Source organism: Canis lupus, chromosome 1, assembly GCF_011100685.1.
Source record: "Canis lupus familiaris isolate Mischka breed German Shepherd chromosome 1, alternate assembly UU_Cfam_GSD_1.0, whole genome shotgun sequence".
Classification (NCBI taxonomy): Eukaryota; Metazoa; Chordata; class Mammalia; order Carnivora; family Canidae; genus Canis; species Canis lupus.
Genome location: NC_049222.1, coordinates 50,850,621 through 50,869,049, shown reverse-complemented (window position 1 = coordinate 50,869,049; position 18,429 = coordinate 50,850,621). Strand labels below are relative to the sequence as shown.

General features: G+C 38.5%; 1 protein-coding gene across 1 annotated transcript in view; it reads left to right on the top strand.

Annotated features, from left to right (window-relative positions):
* The window catches only part of PRKN (parkin RBR E3 ubiquitin protein ligase), a 1,310,777-nt gene that overhangs the window by 882,525 nt on the left and 409,823 nt on the right, over positions 1-18,429 (top strand). Inside the window, exon 7 of the mRNA XM_038526511.1 lies at positions 12,682-12,818. Coding sequence (XP_038382439.1) covers positions 12,682-12,818 — 137 coding nt within the window. The remainder of the gene's footprint in view (positions 1-12,681; positions 12,819-18,429) is intronic.

Sequence of the window (18,429 nt, the reverse complement as noted above, 5' to 3'; positions counted from 1 at the left end):
ACATCCTTAGGGCTCCCTCCCTTTCTTGTCTCACTACAATCCACATACTGTCCAAAGTTAGAGTGATTTTCTTAAATATAAATGATGCCATGCATCTTACAATGTTGTATTGAGTTCTTGTTGTCTAAGAGTCAAATTCCTGACTCTTTAGACAGAGACTTCACGTCACTGTTTCTGTTCACTTGAACTTCATCTCGTTCCATGCCCCCTTTGCTTCTCAGTGTGTCCCTGTCACACCGACTTTGCTTTTCATTCTTCAATCATGCCAGGTGCTGCCATCTAAAGGGAGTTTCCCTAGCCGTTGTTTCCCGCAGAGCCCTCTTGCATCAGATCTGTGCACAGCATACCCTTTGCGGATCAGTGTAAATGTGCCTGCCTCCGGCCTTCCTTGACACCTGATTTGTAGCAGCCCAGCAGGCACCATCACACCCCTCCATCTTGTCTTACTATGACTTTTCATGGGCTAAGCAACGTCCATTTCCCTTTTCCTTTCTATCACCTGGGTGTTGCCAGCTTTGTACACTCTCTGGTGAGACCAGATCAGCTTACTTAAAAGAAATGCCCTGGATGAAGGGAGAAGATGTTGGCAGCTTTGAAAAGTAATATTGATGGCTTAGCTCAAAACCAGTAACCTGTGCACCTTTCAATCTGCAAAAGTAGTTGCTCTCTGACTCTCTAGCACTTCTTCTGTTTGCCTTCCTTTGTGTTCCTCTTCATGCATAGTCATTCATTTAACCAAACAGTCAGTTGGTGAACTGGTTAGAACATAAGCATTTACCAAACATCAGCCATAGTCCAGGTGCCCAGAAAACAAAAAGACAGCCCTTGGGTTTATGGAGTCAAGAGCTGAAGCAAGAAGCCTTCCCTGTAAAGTCATCGTGGTCCATATAGTCCCCATCACAACTACCCAGCTCTGCCTTTATAGATAAGAGCAACCACAGCCAACATGTAAAAATGGCTGTGTTTCCATAAAACTTTATTTACAAAAGCAGGCTGTGGGCCAGATTTAGCCCCCAGCTGGAGTTTGCTAACTTCTGGTCTAGAGAGAACATAGACCATTAAACAAATAAGTGACTATACACTGTGGTGGGAGTTTGGGGTGGGGAGAGTCCATGGGATCACAGAACACAGAAGACGACACCTGACATAGGAACTGTGACCTCTCTGTCCCCTCCTGTTGGCTCTAATCACCAGCTGACCTTACTGAAAAGAGAGAGAAAGAGAAGAAAAAGGAGCTTTAAAAGTAGCTTTTAGATGTTGAGAGTTATATAAGATATTTTATTGCTTTTTTTTAATTTTTTTTTAAACTGAGGACATCTTCTGATTTCCTTTTAATATGCTGGCTCGGGGCCTATTCCTGACATGTCTTCCAGAAAGTAAAATCTCTAGAAATCCTCAGACTCTTAGCCTGGCCAGTAGCATACACACTGGTTCAAGAGGTAACTGTAAAGCTAGAATCCTAAATAGCAGTTTGTTTTTTTGCACCTAACTTCGCGTAAGGTTTGAGTCTCACAGGCTTATAATGAGGAAGAAATGTTGTGATCACACAGATTGGAGACCACAGAATCTTGGTATCCAGAAGGTCTTTAGAGATTGCTGGGTCTAACCTACCATTCCACAGATGCCTTTTCACAAAAGCTGTATTCTGAAGCCCGCTCCTGGCACAGCCCACTCAGCCCAGAGCTCTCCGAAACCTTCCTGCAGCCTCCAGCATGTTGGGATATGTAAAGCAGACCACTAAGGCTTTGCATGAATTCCCTTAAGCAAAGTTGTTCACTTTGGTGTGACATCCATGGGACAGTGCCCAGCATGGGGGCAGTTGTTCAAGAATTCATTTGGATTTGCATCGTTACATCATGTTGATTTTTATTACTTGTAAGGAAATATTTTGGCATGCTACAGATTGCTTTTTTGGCTATCTGTAAACTAAATTAGGAAAATAATTTTATTGACCACACTCCACACATTCTTAATTTATATTAATATTTTGATGCCGAATCCATCTAACGATACCTCAGAAATGTCACAGTACCTCCCCATTTGAGATATTTTTGTTTTGTTGTAGAACTTTTTTTAAGAAGTCTACAATCTTTTAGGCAGTTTCCTCAGTCCAAACTACTGACCTTCAGAGGGCCTGATTCTTAACATTTCCCTGCAAAGAGGAATAAAAGTCCTGGCATTCTAGTAGCATTAATTCATCCGTTCGTTTTAAGAGTGAATGGAAGACCAGCAAGAAATCGTCTCTGCAAAGTTCTTGTGAGCTGGCAGAAAAAAAAAAATATATCCTTTTGAAACCACTCTGTTTTGTAATAATTTCTTATGTTAAATAGCTCTGAACAATCACAGACACTGGACTGGTTCCTAGCACAGTAATATTTCCTGTCATGAGATTTGGGGACACACTAGAACAATTTATTTTACATTCGGGTTCTTATCTAAACAAGATCTGTCTTCATATATTTCTCAATTTAGCAGAGTTCTGTTGCCGTGGATCTGGGCATTTATCGCTTCTAGCTGTTTCTCACAAAAGGAAAAACAAAGACAGGATATGTGCATGAATTGGTACGTGTTCAGGGGCATCTCCAACAGCTGACTAGTTGTGTCACACAACAGCTCCATGCAGATGATGTGACCCAGAAAGTATGTTATGTTAAATCAAGTTTCAGCTTTCTCTAGCTATACACACGGACAGGCTGAATGGGGTACGCTCTGAAATTGTAACTCAGAAGTACTTGGACTCTTAACAAATATAACATCCAGCACTTGGCCTTTTAGAAATATGATTTTGAGAATTGAAATGAACTCTATTAGTTGGGGGACAGGAACATGTAATTTTTCATGAGATGCGTTTTCCTCCCATGGACCAGGTTCCCCTTGTGATTTTTCATTTTATTTTGTTACATGCAACAGTTATTTCATTGTGTTTTACCCACTTTATACAACTATTTATCAGCATCTTTTTCGGAATATAAATGCCTTAGCAAGAAAAGTTGAGATTGTTGCCAGTAAGCCAAATCATTGTAATGAATTACTACAAAAAGGGGTTGACCTTTTTCCTTCTAAAACTTTATCTTACTTTTCATAAAGAAAGAAGTTCTTAGTTCTAATATATGTTGTTATAATGTTTACAATCTAGCACTTCTAGATTGCATTGGTTTATGTTTAGACTCAACCTGTCAACAGTAATTATATTTAGAAATATATATAAGCTATACTAAGATCAAGTAATTATTTTCAAAGATTGATACCATCTGGAGGAAATTAATAATCCATTAATTCCCTCTTGTAACCATGGCTTCATATTTCTATTTTTAGTTGCCTATTTATTCTTAATGATTCAGAATGTTACAAATAACATAATTTAGCTATACTTCAGGTATTACATGAACCTAAGACATGGACTTGCATATGGGGCTTGTGGAAACACTATCATTAGGCTTTAATTTTAATTTCTAGAGGAATTCAGAACTTTGATATGCACAGAGGAGATAAATGGAGATGTATGGCATGGCTCCCTAACCTTACCTAATTTTATGCCATTTTAAGTGTTTTTACATATTTTCCTCACTTCTCTCTAGTTTCATGATCAGACTAATTCATTCTTGCCTTTTGGTTCTTAGTTTTTTGTTTTTGTTTCTTTTTTTCATTCAGGAAACATTCTATGCCCAACCAACATTGAATTAAGCTTTTCCCAAAGTGTCCCAGACTTAGTTATCTCATCATGAGACCAAATTCCTTAAGGATAAGAACTGTGTATCCCATCCCCACATCAAGCAAGGCAACCAGCGTGTAGTAGCTTCCCAATTACCATGTGTTGAGTAACATAGCTGAAGTGTGTGGATTGAATTTGGTTGGGGGGCAAATGTGGGAGGAAGAAGTGCTGTAAGTGCTCATTTAGGTTTCCTCCAGACTGATGCTAATGAGTTTGGAATCTGGACTATTCCAACACTTGAAGACCCAAATCCATTTGTTCAAGAAAGTATTACACTTTTGCTACTCTGTATCCTCACCCAACTATTTTTATAGCTCATACTTTGTAGGCTTTCAAAGGTAGTAAGTATATATGGAAAATAAGTAGGTCTGAAACAGGTCAGGTGATCTCTAAACTCATCCCTATGGTAGCTCTTAACTATATCCTGAGATACATGTTTGTCTTCAACTTTATAGGGCTATGACCTCCTAAGACAAAGGGACATGTGTTGTTCACTTTGGTGTGACATCCGTGGGACAGTGCCCAGCATGGGGGCAGTTGTTCAAGAGAATCAGCAGAATAGCTTGAAGATAGCGACTCAAAAATGTAGGCTTTCATAAAGAGTCTTTACCTCGGCGATGTTGTGTATGCTGAAATGTTGGGACTTGTACAGGCTAGTTCACAGAGCCAGAGTCCCCCTTTTTGTGCAGCAAAGTGGACAGAATAAAGTAGTGAGAACATGAGCAGAGAGAGCAAGAAGAAATTGGAAGTGGCGGTAAATGAGCTTGTTCAGGATCTGCCAGCGCCTTAATAGGATTATGATTCCAAGCAGACTGATGGATAAAGGAACTTACTTCAGGATCTTAAACTTGGCTGCCGGATGGAATTTCAAAGGCCATCCAACTGTTGAAGCTTATTTCAATTTCTAAACATTGAGTCTATCAACTAGCATCTTGTATCAGGGGCCTCTCCGGTGACTGGGAACACTCACTTGGCTAACTCAAATAATGAACTCATGGCATAGTGGGCTAAAGTGATCTCTAGCATTTCTGTGGGCAGGTACAATGTTGGATACTCCTTTGTCAGTGGTGCATTTGGGCAGTTAGCAGGTGATATAGATGAAATGAAAATGCATTTCGTTCCTGAGATTGTAGTCATTTATCTATTTATTGTTTATAAACTATCTCTAACTAAAAAACATTTAAAGTGACAGTTGTTAGGAAGATAGATTCAGGTGCCTTAATGCCAAAGCTTTCCTCCTCTAATTATTTTTATCTAATCTAATGCTTTATTAAACTCCCAGGAGTCATAGATGTTCCTGTACCGAGGGCTTGTAGAGAGCTTTGAAAGATTGCTAACTGGGGCGTAACATCTATGTTACTGTTGCACAAATGAAATACTGTAAAAACAACATGTGAGTTTTCAAGGGTCAAGTGTTAGCTGACTGACTTTCTCCCTCCAGTGAGCAAATCTTATTTTTATCTCTTCACTGATTTGCACTTAATATTTTTATTCTAACTTTCCTTGCTTTTCATTGCATTTCTGATGATTCTACTACCCCTAAACATATAGTTCTATATAATTTTGCTTTTCACTGGGGTGAATGGAGAAATCAGCTATGCCACATAACTCAGCATTCTCCTCCCATACTCCATACTTTCGCAACTCCAGTCTTTTCTGTTGGCCTTGGAAGGCTTTTTTTCTATTTCCACAGCCCTGGAAACCTGATCCTCCTTCAAATGCCACTACTTGCATGAATTCTTTCCTGGCTTCTTTTCTGATTTGTTATCCACGTGTGATCTCTTCCTCCTCTGAGCTTATATTTGTTATATTTGCTGCATAAAAAAATTACCCCAAAACTTAGTGGGTTAAAACAAAAACAAATGTTATCTCGCACAGTTTCAGCAGGTCAAGAATTGGGGAACAGTTTGCTGGATGGCTCTTGGGCAGGGTAGCTCCTGGAATTGTAGTCAGGTTGTCAGTCAGGGCCATAGTAGTCTGAGGGCTTGTCCTGTGCTAGAGGGTCTGCTTGAGATATGACTCATGACCTTAGGAGGCTGCCAGGTGAGTGCTGGCTGTTGGCAAGAAGCTCCTGTTCCTCACCATGGAAACTTTTCTGTAAGACCGCTTGAGTGTCCTCATGACACGGCTGTCACTTTCCTCAGAGCAGGTGATCCAGGAAAGAGCCCAGACAGAAGCTGCAGTGTCTTCTCTGATCCACTCCTGGAAATCACTCATTGTCATTTCTGCACATCCCATGTAGATGACTCAGCTCAGTCCACTGATATATGGAGTACCAGGAGATGGGGATCACTCGGGAATGTCTGGAGGCTGCTCACCACAGAGCCTGCTACTATTTCCTATACCTCTAACCTAACTTCAAATGTCCTGTCCTGTCTTACAATTATGAGTATCCCTTTCCTACCCACTTTATTACATTTTTATTTCCTTTAGAGTTTAGACTTGCTTCCTTATCTTTACATATCTTAAAATTTCTGGGACATTGCATTCAATATATGTCACATTCAGTTGAGAAGTTGGAACCACAGCCTCTTAGTGGGCATAAATAAAGATAAACCCTGTGGTAAAGAAGTAGACAAACAGAGATAGAGAAATAGATTTTGGTAGAGAGAGTGTGAGGGAGAGCAAATGAGAGAGAGAGAGTGCGCGTGCACACAAATGAGGTGGAGATCAGATAAACTGCACATTTATTTGATCAGATAAATATGAAAACATTGATGCGATTTTGTAGATATCGGAGAGCTAATTTTATGAGAGTTTAAATGTTTGGATTACGTACTGTGTAACAATATTCTGCTATGTGCGATGTATGTGAGTTGGTGAGTTGTTTTCTATATTTTTTACTAAGATTCCTTCAATTGTGCCTAATATTCTGTGAACAAAGGGTCTTTGGATCACTCCTTTAATAAAGGCAGGGAAGTCATTACTTACAAGTAACTCTTCAAAACCCAGCTTTCAGCCCACGCGGTGTCTCCCTGTGCTGCTTGCTGTGGACCTCTGTCCTCACCTCGGCCGAGATGGACCCATCTGCTCCTGCTCCAGCCGTGGTTCCTGCACCTGCCTTGGCTCTTGTACCTGTCCCACCCCTGTACCTGCCCCGCTCCTGTACCTACACCTGCCCCACTCTTGCACCTGCCCCATTCCTGCAAATGCAGAGTGCCAATGCACCTCCCCCAAGAAGAGCCATGGTCCTGCTGCCAGTGGGCAGAACCAAGTGTGTCCAGGGCTGCATCTACAGGAAGGCATGGGATGAGGGCAGCTGCTGTGCCTGATGGAGGAGAGCCTGTTCCAGATATAAACAGAGCAACATGTACAAACCTGTAGTTTTAAAATATTCATTCTTATTGCCCTGTTTGCTAAGTTTCTATGAAATACCTGACTTATAATAAAAGTTGTTGAATTAAACAAATAATAGTAAGTCTTCAGTAATGTCAAGTGCAGCATTTATAATTGCTTTTCTGTGGTTGAGAACTTTAACCTTCGATTAGCTGCTTGGCTGGCCCAAGCCTGGGGTCCTCAGGGGTTAAACCATCTTCTAGACTGATCAATTAACATTTTAAAAATATTTATTTATTTGAAAGAGAGAGAGCACAAGCAGAGAGAGGGGCGCAGGGAGAGGGAGAAGCAAACTCCCTGCAGAGCAGAGAGCCCAACGAGGGACTGGATTCCAGGACCCTGAGTTCATGATCTGAGCCAAAGGCAGACGCTTACCCCACTGAGGCACCCAAGCACCCCTTAACATTCATATATAATTTAAGCAAAGGACACAGAGGAATATCAAGAGGAACAAAGAGCCAAGAGATGAGTCCTGGTAGGTTTTCCTCAGAAATGTCACTCCTGTCCACTTCTAGAACCCCCTGCACACTGCAATCTGCTTCCCTAGTAAGTCATGCCTGAGTTATTAAAATGGACCTCCAAGTAATTCTCACACCTTCCAGCTCAGTTCTCCAAACCCCCCTCAGAATTAACCCCACTAAAACATCCCTCTCTTCCCATCCTTAGAAGCCTCAGTGAAATCTATGACCTAGAGGCCACACACCAGATCTGTCTCCTCGATTCCCCCTGCCACTGTCCTCAAAACTTTTCATCTCTTTTCTCTTTTCCTGATACCTCCTCTCAGTCACTCAACTGACAGCTTTTCTGTTCCAAGAATTCCTTCCCATGTCTGTGTTTCCTGCCCTTCCCAGAAACCACATTTCTCTCCAGGGTCTCCGTGGTGATCCCTCCATTCCCTTACATTCAGCTCAGGTTCCCTGACCCTGACTCATGCTTCTCTGCGGTCTGAACTCCTGTGCCACCAAAGTCAGATGACCTCACAAACCTTCTTTCAATGCCTCTTCCACATGCATGTCCTGTCCCCAGACCATGGCCTGTGACAGTGCTATGTGTGTTTTTCCCAACACGTACAGCACTGATAAGGTGGTCATTCATTCATTCACTCACCGCTGTATCTCACATGTGTTTGTAAAGTGCCTACTTTAGCCCAAAGAGATGCTCAGTGAGGAACTGAGTAAAAATATAAGGATGGGGGCAGAGAAAATTATGAAATTACTGTGGTCAGTAACTGTTGACTATACCTAATTGCCATGTGCTCACTGCCGAATTTGGTGAGACATGGGTGGTGAAAATGTTAACCAAGCATTACCTCTGTCACTTCAGGACTTTTCATTTAATGCTGTCAGCTAAGATAGCTACTTATGAAACACTGAGAATAAAAGTAAAGGCAGAATCTGAAGCACATTAGGATAGACCCTGTGGGTAGAGAGGTAAAGAAAGAGAAAGAAAAACCAGTGAAGAACTGAGAGGTAAAGAAAGAGAGAAAACCCAGTGAGGAGACAAACAAACAAAAACAATGAAGAACTAAGAAGTAAAGAAAGAGAAAAACCAGTGATGAAACCAGGCTGAGTTCCTTACAGGTCTCGTCTTGACCTTTAATTTTGATTTGAATATGAAGGCTAGTATTATACTGTAAGAATGGGTACAAAGAGTATGAGCCCAGGAGTAAAAGAACCGGGAGTCGGCTGGAGGCCGAGGGAGGACCAGGATGTATGGCAGAGGAGGGGACAGTTTGTTTTAGGAGGTGACGATGGAAAAACGTGTATGGAGCTCCTGGCAAGGAACCTGCCCCAAAATAGGTGATCATAAATCCTAGTTTCCCCCACCATCCTCTCACCTACAGTGCTTAGGAAGTTAATGATGTGGTCCCTCCAGCCATGGAATGATTCTTACTCATTTTCTGAGATGATTCAGATGATTAATCCAATAATGTTTCTATGATTGTCATGCTTATTCCTTGCCTAACGTTCTCATAAATACTACATATGTTCTTAATAAGAGATGAGCAGTCTTACCTCCAAACTGTATCAAGAAATCCAACTGACATAACTATATGTGAATATATGCATTGTACCATCCACATCTATATCTGTAACATTAGCTATGTATCCATCAACATATATATGTTTTTTGACACGTTTATTTTCTCTTTCTCCATATCTTGGTCTCTGGGTGTCTATTTAAATTCACTCCATATGGGGAGTGATGGACAGTGAGAATCCCCGAGTGGACTTATCTATTCTTGCAACTCCCTGCGACTCTCCTGTTTCTTTCTTTTCCATAATTGTGTAAAAACACACTTGTGGTTTCTTTGGTCCATGATACTCTAGCTTCTCATGGTCGCACTACACACCCTATGTCTGGGAAGGAACTCTCCTTCCAGGGACTTCCATGTTCCTCTGTCATCACGTGCAGTGCTGAACACATTTTCATCTCTAGGGCCCAGTGCCCTTCATTTCTTGCTGTTTGGTAAGATGCTGTTTGCCTACTTTTAATTCCAAGTGAACATTCTCTAAAGCCCTTTCTGATGTCTCTAGTATTTTCCTGTAATAATAAGGGTCATTGATATTATGGGTATGTGCAATGGGTATGTGTTAAGGGCTCTCAGGTCCTGGTCACCACGTACTTCTGAATGCTGCCTTAGCTGCTGCCTTGTGCATTTGCTGTTACAATTCAAGGGGAGTGCCACGAGATGTTCCGTGGACCACCCAGCTGCCCTGCATTCTCCCCTGCTCCCGCGGGCAGCAGCAGCTTCTTGCCATCCTGGTGATTGTGATCAATTAGACCTGTCAACTTGGTCCGTTAGCCTTCCCACCTAGATCTCAGTTCAGGGAGGTAGAAGTGAACTGGTGAGGCTGAAGCTTAAATTGCAGTCAGATTCTTCCCCAATATCCCCAAGAGAATGGGCTTCATTCTGCGGGAACCAGAGCCTGTATTTCCAGAGGGCCTGTGACTGCCTTGTGCTGCTCTCTCTATAGCTGTGTGTGTGTCTGTGTGTGTGTGTGTGTGTGTGTGTGTATTGGAGCGAGGGGCAAGCTGGACTACTCTGTCCTTTACTTTGTTGAGCGTGCTCCTCCATGCCCAAATATTGGGCGTCTAAAACCCAATGGTGGGCTCCTGAATCTCCAGAGGTTTTCCCTTACACTGTGGCCTCTGGCATAATTACCATTTCTCTGTTCTAAATAGTAGAATGCCATCAATAAAGCAGAACAATTGATGTTCTGTGGCTGGTCTTCATGGCGTAAGGTTCTTTGGCACCATATTTTAACTGAAGGGCAAATCCACAAATGTGTAGTGCTGTGGAAGAGAACATATGGAAGAGAACTCTTTCCATCTTTCCTTAAGAAAGATGGGAAAGAACACACTTGCCAGGCCAATGGCTGCACACCAGGTACCTTAATGTGTCTTTGGGACACCGTGGCAGTTACTCATGTGTTGATTTCTGCAGCTCTCTAAGTTTTCTTTTTTATTTTTTCTGCAGAGTAATTACTAAGCTTTCTTTTTAACCTTGTTATATATAGAAACATTTTTATGAACGTTCTAATATTTTTCTCCAGTGCTTCCATGTGTTGATAGCAGGTTAGGGCTTAGTTGACCATGTTGCTAAAACCAGAACAGCGAATATTTTTCACAGAATTTCGCTATGAGGACAAAGTAAAATCCAGCAGTTGCATAGGGTCACCCAGAGTGAATAGAGTATGTGTGCCCTTGCGCGCGCATGTGTGTGTGTGTGTGACCCGCAATAGAAATGGGAAAGTGTTGTATTTTATCGTCTTCAAGCAGAATGTTATTAGAAGGGAAGAGGTTGAAAGTTCAGAACATAGTCGATGCCTAATTGAAAAAGGCTCTGGAAATGGGAATGATGGCCCTGAAAGGACTTCAGTGGGTTCAGAGATGAGAAATAGAAACATATGAAAATGTTTAGCGACACTTTTGCTCAGCTTATGTTGACCATTGTCCTACAGACCTGTGATATTAAAATACCGAGTTACTTTTTTTTTTCCATTTTGTTTTGTATTAGGTATTGCTTTGAAATAAGTGGGGAAGTAGAATTTCAAAAACCTTTTAATTGTTAAGAAATTATATTCCACTAATATTAATGTTTAATGTCAGGTTTGTTTGTTTTTTTGTTTTCTGGGGAAGGACTTTTCTATCTCTTAAGGATCATGTATGAAATAAAAAAATATTTTGTATTTTATTGTCATTGTTTAGAGAATCAGTTTATCTAGATAAGCTCCAATGATTTTCTTACTAGTAAAACAGCCTTGGGGCTGATGTGAAATTAATATATTCAATTAGTCACTTTTTTTTTGGGTCATAAAATCATGTGGTTCATTTGCTAACAAAAATACATGGTTATATGGGAGATTTTTTCCCCTATAAAACATTTTAAGGGAATACAAAAATTTTAGAATATATATATATATATATATATATATATATATATATTAGTAAGCTCCTAATCTTAATTTAATAAATTGGATAATTGAGTGGGGTGAGGGGGTGACATGATAAACAAAATCTTATAGAAAGGAATCTGCTAGGGATCCCTGGGTGGCGCAGCGGTTTAGCGCCTGCCTTTGGCCCAGGGCGCGATCCTGGAGACCCGGGATCGAGTCCCACATTGGGTTCCCGGTGTATGGAGCCTCTTTCTCCCTCTGCCTATGTCTCTGCCTCTCTCTCTCTCTCTCTGTGACTATCATAAAAATTTTTTAAAAAAAGAAAGGAATCTGGTAGATTATTTTTATTTCAGAATGCTACTTTTCTGCTTGCCAGTGAAATATGAGTGCCTGTTCAACCTATCTATTTTGGTAAAACAGTAATTTTTCTTATGGCTTAAGGGAAGTTCAGATTTTCTATATCATCAAAATTAAATTCAAGGAACATTTATTTAAAACCTTACAGAGCCTGGTACTATGAGAATATCAAAGTAAAGTAAGCCCAGTGTCTACTTCCAAGGAGATCATGGTCTGTAAGAGAAGAAACATACCAATACTCTGATGTAATTATGGATCAGTAAAAATATATGTAGGTATATGGGGTGATTCTTAGATTAATTGTGAATTATGAGGCTTCTAGGAGACTTCTACAAAGAGGTTATATCTGAGCTCAGGTTTATTTTTTATTTATTTATTTTTAAAGATTTTATTTACTTATTCATGAGAGACACACAGAGAGAGGCAGAGACATAGGAAGAAGCAGGCACCTGGTGGGGAGCTGTATGCGGAACTCGATCCTGGGACACCAGGATCACACCTTGAGCCAAAGGCTCAACCACTGAGCCACCCAGGTGCCCCTGAGCTCGGGTTTAAACAGTTGATTGGTAAAGATATTAATATAAAAAAATAAACTTAGGAAAATCAGTGTTTTAGATAGTTGATGAAGTGCATCCAGTTTTTAAGATGTAGCTTATTTAAGATATATATATATATATATATATATATACACACACACACACACACACACACACACACACATACATATACACACACACACACACAATGCTGAGCAATGCTGGTCTTTACACAGAGCATGCCCTAAGCAACCTGATGGGATTACGAAGTGTTTTAAAACTTGTGTTGCCTTTCCACCCTTAGAAGTACTAGAGGAAATGTCTTTCTTTTTCCGTGCAGGAGCCCTGTCCTGGTTTTTCAGTGCAACCACCGCCATGTGATTTGCTTAGACTGTTTCTACTTGTACTGTGTGACAAGACTAAATGACAGACAGTTTATCTATGACCCTCAGCTTGGCTACTCTCTGCCTTGTGTGGGTAAGTCTGGCACTTTTTTTTCCTCCATTTTTAATGCTGATTAAGAACAGAACTATTGATGCAAAACTGTCTTACATAAATTCAATCCCTGACTGAGGGGTTGAAAATTCAAGTATCTATTTGATCCCTGTTGAGCCAGAAACAATGTTTGGATGGCAAAAATATAAAGCACTAAGGTATGAAGGAATTAAGTTGAACTAGAAAATATATCACCTGCACAAAAGTATGGAAAACAAATTTTAAAATATTATTCAGCCAATGTACATAAAGTAGGTCTATGGATTCACCCTGGATCTAGAGAAGCACTATCCAGATTTCTAAGTTGCATTCCCTTATTGTTAAAAATTTTGAACACGTGTATGTATATATGAAAGACTGTACATTTAAGAAAAAATTATAAAGAAGGAGATAAAGCTGAAATATTTAATATTTTAAGTATTTTTATCTTTCAATATTGCAGAACATTCTTTACTTGTATTATATTGCTATTGTTACATGTTTTATTTTTAATTGAGGTGAAATTCATGTAACATACAACTAGCCACTTTAAAGTGTACATTTCAATGAAATTTCATGTTTTCACAATGTTATGCAATGACCATCACCTCTGTCTATTTTTGGAACTTTTTCATTACCCTAGAAAAATTTCAGTATCTCGTATTCATTAATAATCACTCCCAATTTCCCCTTCCCCCCATTTCCTGGCAACCACTACAGGGCTGCTTCTATAGATCTGCCAATTCTAGATACTTCATAGAAAAGGAATCATATAATATGCAACCTTTTGTGTCCTCCTTGTTTCACTTATATAATGTTTTGGAAGTTGGTCCAAGTCATGGCCTGTATCTTCATGCCTTTTTATCACTAAATAATATTCCGTTATATAGACATACTACAATCTGCTTATTCGTTTATTTGTTGATGGGCATTTGTGTTATTTCCACCTTTTGGCTATTATGAATAATGCTGCTATAAACATTTGTGTACTTGTTTCTGTGGACACATAAGTTTTCATTTGTCTTAGATATGCACATAGGAGTGCAATTGCTGGGTCATATGATAATTCTATGTTTAACCTTTCGCGGAACTACCAAACTGTTTTCCATAGCTGCTGCACCATTTGCATTACTATCAGTAACTTTTAAGTGTTTTTATTTCTCTAGATCCTCTCAACACTTGATATTTTCCTGTTTTGTTCTGTTTTGTTTTTAATATCCACCCTGTTAAGATTGAAGTGGTATCCCAATGTGGTTTTGATTTTCATTTCCTTAATGACAAATGAAGTTGAATATTTTCCCATATGCTTATTTGCCATTTGTGTATCTGGAGAAATTCCTCTTCATGTCCTTCGCTTGTTTTTAACTGGGCTGTATGTCTTGTTGTTGATGAGTTTTAAGAGTTCTTTGTGTATTCTGGATACTAGACACTTATCAGATATATGATTTGTAAACACTTTTCCTATTCCGTAGGTTGTGGGTTTTTTTTTTGTCTATTTTTTTCTTTTGTTGCTTATGTTTTTGGTATCAAAAATAAGAATGTGTTGCCAAATCCAAGGTCATGAAGAATTAACCCCATGTTTTCCTCTAGTAGCCTAGCTTGTATGCTTCGGTCATTAACACATTTTGAATTATTTTTAAAATATGGAGTGAGATAGGGATCTCTACCTCACTATAAATATATATATATATTTAATGAATGTAATGTGAGTAAATATGCTTCACTGTGAAAATTGTGGTTTGAAATTATGTGATTCCTTGATTCAATGGTCAGATTTTAAGCTTACTTATTTATAATACTTCAATACTTATTTATAATACTTATTTGTAATACTTAGTGTTGATCAAAACTGAAAAATATACCTCAAAATTATTTCATATTTCCAAATGGAAGAAGCTAATTGCATTGTTGACTTTGTAAATTATGACATTCATTTTTGAATTGCATCTGCCAATAATGCAATGGTTTTAATTAAGATTCATATATGTGTCAATATATTGTTAAGTAAAATTCACTGGAAGGTATTGTGCTTTCATATTTTAACAAAAGCATTCAAAATTCAATGAAACATTTACTTGCAGATCGAAAGATTCTGTTTTTCATGTGATAACTGTATTGACAAACTTTTTTCCCAAAACTATATAGCATGTAAACATTTCTAAGTATCCATTTTCTTCTCTTCAGACTCAAGGCTCTTTTAAAAATCAGTTTACTTCTCACCTATTTTTAAATTTTAAGCCTTTTGTATTCTAGGAAATTTCAAATGTACAAAGTAAAGTAATAATAATAATAATAATAATAATAATAATAATACAATGACTGCCCTTGTACACATTAGTCAGGATTTCTACTATAACAAGTTGTTTCAGGTTTCTCTTGTAATTCTTGCTACCTTTCATTTTTAGTTTGGAATCCTTTTAAATACTTTTTGTGACTCGTACCTACTTCATTGCTGGTTATTTGAACATAATCCTCTGTAAAACCTTGCTTTAGTTTTTTAGAATGCCACTTACTACCAAGAACTTATCTTCCCTGACACCTCCTTCTTTAAATGCTTAACCATGGAAGGCGAAAGCTGCATATTTGTGTATCTTGTTATTAAAAGAAAATGGATCTGGAATAGAGTAACATGTGTTGTAGCAGATCCTGATGACTAAAAGTTTTCAAAAATATTTAAAGATATTTAGAATATAAATCTGTTGGTAAAGAAATATTTATAAAAGCTGATACATAGGCCTGCACTAATCTCCACACATTAGCAACATTGACTGCTCCTCTTTGTTATGGAAACGCTGCAGGGAGAGTGCCCTGTGTGGTGTGTATTTAAAAGCTCAGTTCACAAAGTTACCGTGCTCCATCCCCTTCATGGTGAACTGAATGAACTGGCCTGGCCACCACTGTGGTCATGTGCTGCAGGTTGAATTAAATGATACCACCTTTTAATTGTGTGTGTGTGTGTGTGTGTGTGTGTGTGCGTGCCTGTTATGTCTGTGTGTATGATAGCTGAAATTGACATAGTTTTATGTAAAGTTTTTCTACTCTTTGATTTTTTTAAAACTTTGGAAACCAGGAAAAAAGTAGGTAGCAAATAACCACAATCTGAGACAAGTTAAAAATAACCTACTGACTTTCAACTGTGTAGTAAAACTTTCTACTCTATGCTGTATAATTCATTTCAATACTTGTTTCTTTTTATCTTCAACAGTGTTTTAATATATATCTTCAAAAGTTCTTAGAACAAAATACAATTCAGTTTGTCACAATATTGTCATGTATTATTTAGCCTTTAACTGTGACTCAAATTAGAAATGTTCCTCATCTTATATGAAAAGAGGCTTTCAAATGTTATTATAGAATTTTTTTTATTTTAAAGAGACGAACTGGATTGTCTTGAATCCTTTCTCAACAAAGACTCTCTATGATTCTGCGCTTTAGGACTCCCACTGTCCCCTCAAGACTCCCCCTTTGCAATTCATTTCATAATGTATCCGATATGCACAACAGGGTATAAGTTCCAGCATCAGCTTGTACATTAAGTGTTAGGGAAGACTAATTTTTCACATTTTAAATGATACCTATATAAACCCTAATATTACCCCCCCCATAAGCCGATGAATAATTTTGCACATATCCTGGGTATACACAATCAGAGAAGTCAAATTCAAATCCTGGCTCTGAGACTCGCCCCGCTTGTAATGTAGGGCAAATTACTTACTCTTCATGTGTCTGGGTTTCACTTTAAGGTAAAATAGAGACATTGAAATAGCACCTATTTCATATATTGTTATGTGAATGAATTTTAAAAATGCCATATGAAGTGCCTTTGCATTAAATGCTTAAGTCAGTAAGCACATAGTGAACACTGGTTTTTGTTATTCTGGTTGCTTTGTAAGCATTGTCTCTACAGACAGTATATGCAATTTTTTTTGTGTCTGTATGTGAACAGTCATAAAATAACATATTCCCATTCTTTAACTGTAGATTGGTATTTCCTATAATTCAATACATGTATCAACCATTTACCAAGCATTTTTCCCCTATCCGTATATCTGGTTTATTTGACTTTACCTTGATTCATGGAGCATGGAACAAGACACCTAAAATAAACTAGAAAAAAAAAAAAACAGAAATAGAAAATCAAGGCTTTTCAAACTATCGATAAAAATAGGAGATTATCAGGAACAAGAATTTATTGAACTCATATACTATTTCCATGGCACAGCCTTCTTTCATGGTGGGGTTAATTAAAAGGTTGTATCAATGGGAAAAATTTTATATCGATATCTATAAATCTTATTAATAAAACTTAATACTGTGTATGAAAAGCAAAAATGGCTAATTCTATAATGGAACTATGAATGTGTTGCAAGGAGAGCTTGTTATTACTCTAGCAAGGCTAAAATTCTATGCCAGATCTGTTTGGCAAAGAAGGTGCATTGCTGGTCATTTGATTGTGGTTCCGTAGAACATTTCCTTGATGGCTCTTGCCTGACCTCAACAGTCTTCTGTAAAATCTATATCTCAGAGGCCCCAGTGGTATCTTTATCTTTGGTTTTTGAAAGGTTAGAGGTGTTTTGGAAGCTTAGTGTGTCTGTGTACTCATTCTTTTATTGTCCATTGTTTTAGGCTGACAGAATATTGTTGATTTCTCTGAAGAGTTCTCCATTTATCAGTTTAAAATGTCTTGACAAATGGTTTCAGACCCTTGTGGTGTAGACTTGCCATTTTTGGATTACAGTTTTTCCCAGAAAAATTAGAACAAGATTTATTTAGATAATCAAGGGGCATTGTATTCCTAAAGCCACCACTTCCTTTCAAAGACAAAGTTCATCTCTAACCACAAAGATGGTTACTCTGACACTGGAATTCACAGCTTTAAATCGTTCCTTGCCTTTTCTGGCCTCAGGGGTCTGCATGAAACTATAAATAGGACAGATTCATTGGTAAATATGTATTTGAATTTGCTGGGTGATTGTGTTCCTACTTTAGCATAGACCAGAGGACTTTTTGATGCTCCCCAACTAGAGTGGATTCTCCTGATAGGACGGCATGGGTACTATTCAAAACTACCAGGAAACAGTTACCTGTATCTCCTGCTTAGATACATCTGTTCAAGATACTCTTCCACTCCATGAGTTAAATGCAGTTGTTTACCCCTACCCTCCCCCAGTCCATAAAAAACAGCCTCTCCCTCAAATCCATTACTTACTAGCCTTGGAACCTGGAAAACAAACCATTCACTAGTGTTTGAATTGGTGACATTATGAATGGGAAAAATGACATCAGTTTTCTGTCAAACTTTACATAAAAGAATAGAGACTGTAAGTAGAATTAGTAAACTATTTTTCAAACTACAGTGACCCTGTAGAAGCCAAAAAAAAAAAAAAAAGGCTAGATGGAACATTTATTTCTATTGCTAAATGACCCATGTACAGAATATCTTGCTAACAGTGTCTGTGTAAATTCACCATTTCTGTATAAATGTCTAATATCTCTCACCACCAGATCATAAGTGTTCTTTTTTCCATAATCTAGTCTATCAAGCGTCTTTCAAGATCATTAAACTAAACCCCTTCAAAGCTCAATTTTAGATAGACACATTCTTCAAGGTATG